The sequence below is a fragment of the Anopheles funestus genome, unplaced genomic scaffold (assembly GCF_943734845.2).
Source record: "Anopheles funestus unplaced genomic scaffold, idAnoFuneDA-416_04 scaffold_309_ctg1, whole genome shotgun sequence".
NCBI lineage: Eukaryota > Metazoa > Arthropoda > Insecta > Diptera > Culicidae > Anopheles > Anopheles funestus.
The window spans coordinates 11,779-20,870 of record NW_026045247.1 but is presented as its reverse complement, the minus strand read 5'-3'; the positions used below and the strand labels follow the sequence as shown (position 1 = coordinate 20,870).

Here is a 9,092-nt window from a genome sequence, read left to right as displayed (position 1 = left end):
TTTCGACAAAACCAATTTTCCAAAAACTACCAAAACGTGATCAGGACACACTTTAGACCATGAAAAGTGAAATCCGATGGTCATTTGCAACACTTGGTCAATCGAGAAAAATTTCACTTTTTACTAGAGTCGGGAACCCTGGTTGAAAAATCGCTCAAGTGGCGGTTTTTGGCCAATAACTCGAATACTAGACGTCGGACGGGGGTGCCGTAGAACAATTTTTTGTAGCCCTTGAAATTATCTTTCGAATGATATATAGTGGTTTTTTGGTCAAAAAGTGACCCCTAGACTAGTAACGCTCCATACAAAAAAGCGCCTACAAAAATTTTTTTTTGCAAAATTTTGAAATTTTCGACAAAACCAATTTTCCAAAAACTACCAAAACGTGATCAGAACACACTTTAGACCATGAAAAGTGAAATCCGATGGTCATTTGCAACACTTGGTCAATCGAGAAAAATTTCACTTTTTTACTAGAGTCGGGAACCCTGGTTGAAAAATCGCTCAAGTGGCGGTTTTTGGCCAATAACTCGAATACTAGACGTCGGACGGGGGTGCCGTAGAACAATTTTTTGTAGCCCTTGAAATTATCTTTCGAATGATATATAGTGGTTTTTTGGTCAAAAAGTGACCCCTAGACTAGTAACGCTCCATACAAAAAAGCGCCTACAAAAAAATTTTTTTGCAAAATTTTGAAATTTTCGTCAAAACCAATTTTCCAAAAACTACCAAAACGTGATCAGGACACACTTTAGACCATGAAAAGTGAAATCCGATGGTCATTTGCAACACTTGGTCAATCGAGAAAAATTTCACTTTTTTACTAGAGTCGGGAACCCTGGTTGAAAAATCGTTCAAGTGGCGGTTTTTGGCCAATAACTCGAATACTAGACATCGGACGGGGGTGCCGTAGAACAATTTTTTGTAGCCCTTGAAATTACCTTTCGAATGATATATAGTGGTTTTTTGGTCAAAAAGTGACCCCTAGTCTAGTAACGCTCCATACAAAAAACCGCCTAAAAAGTTTTGGTTTTGCAAAATTTTGAAAAGTTCAAAAAAATTTTTTTTTCAAAAACTACTAAAACGTGATAAGAACTTACTATAGACCATGAAAAGTGATATCCGATGATAATTTGCAAAAGTTGGTAACTAGTAAAAAATTTCACTTTTTTACTAGAGTCGGGTACCCGTACATTGAACATTTTGTATGGAAGACAACACTTGGTGCACCAAACTTTGTACCGCGAATAACTTTTTTGCCCGGCATCGGAGCGCATGGTCGTGGAACAACTTTTTGTAGCGCGTCACGAGACGCATCTAATTCTGAAGAAAGATCGAGAAAATGTTGAAAATTGACCGAGTTATGGCAGGTGAAAGAAAAAGCTTAGGTCGCGAATAACTTTTTTGCCCGACATCGGAGCACATGGTCGTGGAAGACTTTTAGCTTGCATTTGTCGAGATCTATCCAAATCACAAAGAAAATCCAAAATCGGTCGGTAAATGACTGAGATATGGGCAAAAATAGAAGTTGAAATGCGAATCGCGAGAAATCAGCCTGAAGGTATGCAAGTCGTATGAGCCATTCAATGTATTAGAATCTACATTTTCGAATAACTTTTTCCACAGACAACTTAGCACATCGGCGTAGAATAACTTTTGGTAGCTAATGACCAGATCTATCCAAATATGTGTTACAATTGAAGATCCATTGGAAACTGACCGAGTTATAAGCATCCAAAGTGGCAAAATGAGGATTTTTTTTTAAAAGTTGAGAAAATGTTAAGTCTTTGTACCTCGAATAACTTTTTCCACAGACAACTTAGCACATCGGCGTAGAATAACTTTTGGTAGCTGATGACCAGATCTATCCAAATATGTGCTACAATTGAAGATCCATTGGAAACTGACCGAGTTATAAGCATCCAAAGTGGCAAAATGAGGAATTTTTTTGGAAAAGTTGAGAAAATGTTAAGTCTTTGTACCTCGAATAACTTTTTCCACAGACAACTTAGCACATCGGCGTAGAATAACTTTTGGTAGCTAATGACCAGATCTATCCAAATATGTGCTACAATTGAAGATCCATTGGAAACTGACCGAGTTATAAGCATCCAAAGTGGCAAAATGAGGAATTTTTTTGGAAAAGTTGAGAAAATGTTAAGTCTTTGTACCTTGAATAACTTTTTCCACAGACAACTTAGCACATCGACGTAGAATAACTTTTGGTAGCTAATGACCAGATCTATCCAAATATGTGCTACAATTGAAGATCCATTGGAAACTGACCGAGTTATAAGCATCCAAAGTGGCAAAATGAAGATTTTTTTTGGAAAAGTTGAGAAAATTTTAAGTCTTTGTACCTCGAATAACTTTTTCCACAGACAACTTAGCACATCGGCGTAGAATAACTTTTGGTAGCTAATGACCAGATCTATCCAAATATGTGCTACAATTGAAGATCCATTGGAAACTGACCGAGTTATAAGCATCCAAAGTGGCAAAATGAGGAATTTTTTTGGAAAAGTTGAGAAAATGTTAAGTCTTTGTACCTCGAATAACTTTTTCCACAGACAACTTAGCACATCGGCGTAGAATAACTTTTGGTAGCTAATGACCAGATCTATCCAAATATGTGCTACAATTGAAGATCCATTGGAAACTGACCGAGTTATAAGCATCCAAAGTGGCAAAATGAGGAATTTTTTTTGGAAAAGTTGAGAAAATGTTAAGTCTTTGTACCTCGAATAACTTTTTCCACAGACAACTTAGCACATCGGCGTAGAATAACTTTTGGTAGCTAATGACCAGATCTATCGAAATATGTGCTACAATTGAAGATCCATTGGAAACTGACCGAGTTATAAGCATCCAAAGTGGCAAAATGAGGAATTTTTTAGGAAAAATTGAGAAAATGTTAAGTCTTTGTACCTCGAATAACTTTTTCCACAGACAACTTAGCACATCGGCGTAGAATAACTTTTGGTAGCTAATGACCAGATCTATCCAAATATGTGCTACAATTGAAGATCCATTGGAAACTGACCGAGTTATAAGCATCCAAAGTGGCAAAATGAGGAGTTTTTTGGAAAAGTTGAGAAAATGTTAAGTCTTTGTACCTCGAATAACTTTTTCCACAGACAACTTAGCACATCGGCGTAGAATAACTTTTGGTAGCTAATGACCAGATCTATCCAAATATGTGCTACAATTGAAGATCCATTGGAAACTGACCGAGTTATAAGCATCCAAAGTGGCAAAATGAGGAATTTTTTTGGAAAAGTTGAGAAAATGTTAAGTCTTTGTACCTCGAATAACTTTTTCCACAGACAACTTAGCACATCGGCGTAGAATAACTTTTGGTAGCTAATGACCAGATCTATCCAAATATGTGCTACAATTGAAGATCCATTGGAAACTGACCGAGTTATAAGCATCCAAAGTGGCAAAATGAGGAATTTTTTTAGAAAAATTGAGAAAATGTTAAGTCTTTGTACCTCAAATAACTTTTTCCACAGACAACTTAGCACATCGGCGTAGAATAACTTTTGGTAGCTAATGACCAGATCTATCCAAATATGTGCTACAATTGAAGATTCATTGGAAACTGACCGAGTTATAAGCATCCAAAGTGGCAAAATGAGGAATTTTTTTGGAAAAGTTGAGAAAATGTTAAGTCTTTGTACCTCGAATAACTTTTTCCACAGACAACTTAGCACATCGGCGTAGAATAACTTTTGGTAGCTAATGACCAGATCTATCCAAATATGTGCTACAATTGAAGATCCATTGGAAACTGACCGAGTTATAAGCATCCAAAGTGGCAAAATGAGGAATTTTTTTGGAAAAGTTGAGAAAATGTTAAGTCTTTGTACCTCGAATAACTTTTTCCACAGACAACTTAGCACATCGGCGTAGAATAACTTTTGGTAGCTAATGACCAGATCTATCCAAATATGTGCTACAATTGAAGATCCATTGGAAACTGACCGAGTTATAAGCATCCAAAGTGGCAAAATGAGGAATTTTTTTGGAAAAGTTGAGAAAATGTTAAGTCTTTGTACCTCGAATAACTTTTTCCACAGACAACTTAGCACATCGGCGTAGAATAACTTTTGGTAGCTAATGACCAGATCTATCCAAATATGTGCTACAATTGAAGATCCATTGGAAACTGACCGAGTTATAAGCATCCAAAGTGGCAAAATGAGGAATTTTTTTGGAAAAGTTGAGAAAATGTTAAGTCTTTGTACCTCGAATAACTTTTTCCACAGACAACTTAGCACATCGGCGTAGAATAACTTTTGGTAGCTAATGACCAGATCTATCCAAATATGTGCTACAATTGAAGATCCATTGGAAACTGACCGAGTTATAAGCATCCAAAGTGGCAAAATGAGGAATTTTTTTGGAAAAGTTGAGAAAATGTTAAGTCTTTGTACCTCGAATAACTTTTTCCACAGACAACTTAGCACATCGGCGTAGAATAACTTTTGGTAGCTAATGACCAGATCTATCCAAATATGTGCTACAATTGAAGATCCATTGGAAACTGTCCGAGTTATAAGCATCCAAAGTGGCAAAATGAGGAATTTTTTTGGAAAAGTTGAGAAAATGTTAAGTCTTTGTACCTCAAATAACTTTTTCCACAGACAACTTAGCACATCGGCGTAGAATAACTTTTGGTAGCTGATGACCAGATCTTTCCAAATATGTGCTACAATTGAAGATCCATTGGAAACTGACCGAGTTATAAGCATCCAAAGTGGCAAAATGAGGAATTTTTTTGGAAAAGTTGAGAAAATGTTAAGTCTTTGTACCTCAAATAACTTTTTCCACAGACAACTTAGCACATCGGCGTAGAATAACTTTTGGTAGCTGATGAGCAGATCTTTCCAAATATGTGCTACAATTGAAGATCCATTGGAAACTGACCGAGTTATAAGCATCCAAAGTGGCAAAATGAGGAATTTTTTTGGAAAAGTTGAGAAAATGTTAAGTCTTTGTACCTCGAATAACTTTTTCCACAGACAACTTAGCACATCGGCGTAGAATAACTTTTGGTAGCTAATGACCAGATCTATCCAAATATGTGCTACAATTGAAGATCCATTGGAAACTGACCGAGTTATAAGCATCCAAAGTGGCAAAATGAGGAATTTTTTTGGAAAAGTTGAGAAAATGTTAAGTCTTTGTACCTCGAATAACTTTTTCCACAGACAACTTAGCACATCGGCGTAGAATAACTTTTGGTAGCTAATGACCAGATCTATTCAAATATGTGCTACAATTGAAGATCCATTGGAAACTGACCGAGTTATAAGCATCCAAAGTGGCAAAATGAGGAATTTTTTTGGAAAAGTTGAGAAAATGTTAAGTCTTTGTACCTCGAATAACTTTTTCCACAGACAACTTAGCACATCGGCGTAGAATAACTTTTGGTAGCTAATGACCAGATCTATCCAAATATGTGCTACAATTGAAGATCCATTGGAAACTGACCGAGTTATAAGCATCCAAAGTGGCAAAATGAGGAATTTTTTTGGAAAAGTTGAGAAAATGTTAAGTCTTTGTACCTCGAATAACTTTTTCCACAGACAACTTAGCACATCGGCGTAGAATAACTTTTGGTAGCTAATGACCAGATCTATCCAAATATGTGCTACAATTGAAGATCCATTGGAAACTGACCGAGTTATAAGCATCCAAAGTGGCAAAATGAGGAATTTTTTTGGAAAAGTTGAGAAAATGTTAAGTCTTTGTACCTCGAATAACTTTTTCCACAGACAACTTAGCACATCGGCGTAGAATAACTTTTGGTAGCTAATGACCAGATCTATCCAAATATGTGCTACAATTGAAGATCCATTGGAAACTGACCGAGTTATAAGCATCCAAAGTGGCAAAATGAGGAATTTTTTTGGAAAAGTTGAGAAAATGTTAAGTCTTTGTACCTCGAATAACTTTTTCCACAGACAACTTAGCACATCGGCGTAGAATAACTTTTGGTAGCTAATGACCAGATCTATCCAAATATGTGCTACAATTGAAGATCCATTGGAAACTGACCGAGTTATAAGCATCCAAAGTGGCAAAATGAGGAATTTTTTTGGAAAAGTTGAGAAAATGTTAAGTCTTTGTACCTCAAATAACTTTTTCCACAGACAACTTAGCACATCGGCGTAGAATAACTTTTGGTAGCTAATGACCAGATCTATCCAAATATGTGCTACAATTGAAGATCCATTGGAAACTGTCCGAGTTATAAGCATCCAAAGTGGCAAAATGAGGAATTTTTTTAGAAAAATTGAGAAAATGTTAAGTCTTTGTACCTCGAATAACTTTTTCCACAGACAACTTAGCACATCAGCGTAGAATAACTTTTGGTAGCTAATGACCAGATCTATCCAAATATGTGCTACAATTGAAGATCCATTGGAAACTGACCGAGTTATAAGCATCCAAAGTGGCAAAATGAGGAATTTTTTTGGAAAAGTTGAGAAAATGTTAAGTCTTTGTACCTCGAATAACTTTTTCCACAGACAACTTAGCACATCGGCGTAGAATAACTTTTGGTAGCTAATGACCAGATCTATCCAAATATGTGCTACAATTGAAGATCCATTGGAAACTGACCGAGTTATAAGCATCCAAAGTGGCAAAATGAGGAATTTTTTTGGAAAAGTTGAGAAAATGTTAAGTCTTTGTACCTCGAATAACTTTTTCCACAGACAACTTAGCACATCGGCGTAGAATAACTTTTGGTAGCTAATGACCAGATCTATCCAAATATGTGCTACAATTGAAGATCCATTGGAAACTGACCGAGTTATAAGCATCCAAAGTGGCAAAATGAGGAATTTTTTTGGAAAAGTTGAGAAAATGTTAAGTCTTTGTACCTCGAATAACTTTTTCCACAGACAACTTAGCACATCGGCGTAGAATAACTTTTGGTAGCTGATAAGCAGATCTATCCAAATCTGTGTTACAATTGAAGATCCATTGGAAACTGACCGAGTTATAAGCATCCAAAGTGGCAAAATGAAGATTTTTTGTAAAAATTGAGAAAATGTTAAGTCTTTGTACCTCGAATAACTTTTTCCACAGACAACTTAGCACAACGGCGTAGAATAACTTTTGGTAGATAATGAGCAGATCTATCAAAATCTGTGTTACAATTGAAGATCCATTGGAAACTGACCGAGTTATAAGCATCCAAAGTGGCAAAATGGGTAAAATTGTAAGGTCCAAAGCCAAGGGTAAATTTTTTTATTCCTCTAATAACTTCTAGCACAGACATTGAATCGGTTGGTGATGTATGGATAAAATGTAGCAAACAGTTGGAACTATCCATAAAATCTTAAAGATTGACGATCCAATGTATAGAACCGGAGTAATGTGCGAAACTTGGTGAAAAATCGAGTGAAAAATTAACCATAAACTGTTTTTGGCCCATAACTCGAATACTAGACGTCGGAGGGGGGTGCCGTAGAACAATTTTTTGTAGCCCTTAAAATTATCTCTCGAATGATATATAGTGGTTTTTTGGTCAAAAAGTGACCCCTAGACTAGTAACGCTCCATACAAAAAAGCGCCTACAAAAAATTTTTTTTGCAAAATTTTGAAATTTTCGACAAAACCAATTTTCCAAAAACTACCAAAACGTGATCAGGACACACTTTAGACTATGAAAAGTGAAATCCGATGGTCATTTGCAACACTTGGTCAATCGAGAAAAATTTCACTTTTTTACTAGAGTCGGGAACCCTGGTTGAAAAATCGCTCAAGTGGCGGTTTTTGGCCAATAACTCGAATACTAGACGTCGGACGGGGGTGCCGTAGAACAATTTTTTGTAGCCCTTGAAATTATCTTTCGAATGATATATAGTGGTTTTTTGGTCAAAAAGTGACCCCTAGACTAGTAACGCTCCATACAAAAAAGCGCCTACAAAAATTTTTTTTTGCAAAATTTTGAAATTTTCGTCAAAACCAATTTTCCAAAAACTACCAAAACGTGATCAGGACACACTTTAGACCATGAAAAGTGAAATCCGATGGTCATTTGCAACACTTGGTCAATCGAGAAAAATTTCACTTTTTTACTAGAGTCGGGAACCCTGGTTGAAAAATCGCTCAAGTGGCGGTTTTTGGCCAATAACTCGAATACTAGACGTCGGACGGGGGTGCCGTAGAACAATTTTTTGTAGCCCTTGAAATTATCTTTCGAATGATATATAGTGGTTTTTTGGTCAAAAAGTGACCCCTAGACTAGTAACGCTCCATACAAAAAAGCGCCTACAAAAAATTTTTTTTGCAAAATTTTGAAATTTTCGACAAAACCAATTTTCCAAAAACTACCAAAACGTGATCAGGACACACTTTAGACCATGAAAAGTGAAATCCGATGGTCATTTGCAACACTTGGTCAATCGAGAAAAATTTCACTTTTTTACTAGAGTCGGGTACCCTGGTTGAAAAATCGCTCAAGTGGCGGTTTTTGGCCAATAACTCGAATACTAGACGTCGGACGGGGGTGCCGTAGAACAATTTTTTGTAGCCCTTGAAATTATCTTTCGAATGATATATAGTGGTTTTTTGGTCAAAAAGTGACCCCTAGACTAGTAACGCTCCATACAAAAAAGCGCCTACAAAAATTTTTTTTTGCAAAATTTTGAAATTTTCGTCAAAACCAATTTTCCAAAAACTACCAAAACGTGATCAGGACACACTTTAGACCATGAAAAGTGAAATCCGATGGTCATTTGCAACACTTGGTCAATCGAGAAAAATTTCACTTTTTTACTAGAGTCGGGAACCCTGGTTGAAAAATCGCTCAAGTGGCGGTTTTTGGCCAATAACTCGAATACTAGACGTCGGACGGGGGTGCCGTAGAACAATTTTTTGTAGCCCTTGAAATTATCTTTCGAATGATATATAGTGGTTTTTTGGTCAAAAAGTGACCCCTAGACTAGTAACGCTCCATACAAAAAAGCGCCTACAAAAAATTTTTTTTGCAAAATTTTGAAATTTTCGTCAAAACCAATTTTCCAAAAACTACCAAAACGTGATCAGGACACACTTTAGACCATGAAAAG

At 36.4% G+C, this 9,092-nt stretch overlaps 1 protein-coding gene across 23 annotated transcripts; it reads right to left on the bottom strand.

The window, feature by feature from the left end:
- Positions 1-28: 28 nt before the first annotated feature.
- Positions 29-8,011, bottom strand: LOC125774278 (uncharacterized). Of its 23 annotated transcripts, none has more exons than XM_049444535.1 (4): positions 6,330-7,075; positions 3,495-4,817; positions 3,117-3,305; positions 29-2,171 (listed from the first exon to the last, which is right to left on the bottom strand). In XM_049444535.1, exons 1-4 carry the CDS (start codon positions 7,023-7,025, stop codon positions 1,725-1,727), a joined length of 2,655 nt encoding a protein of 884 aa, XP_049300492.1. In that variant the 5' UTR covers positions 7,026-7,075; the 3' UTR covers positions 29-1,724. The 23 variants fall into 23 exon arrangements, 20 of the variants coding, with proteins under 20 accessions (XP_049300492.1, XP_049300497.1, XP_049300500.1 ...); XM_049444540.1 differs by having other exon boundaries at positions 3,117-3,494; positions 3,873-4,817; XM_049444543.1 differs by having other exon boundaries at positions 3,117-3,494; positions 4,062-4,817.
- Positions 8,012-9,092: the final 1,081 nt, after the last annotated feature.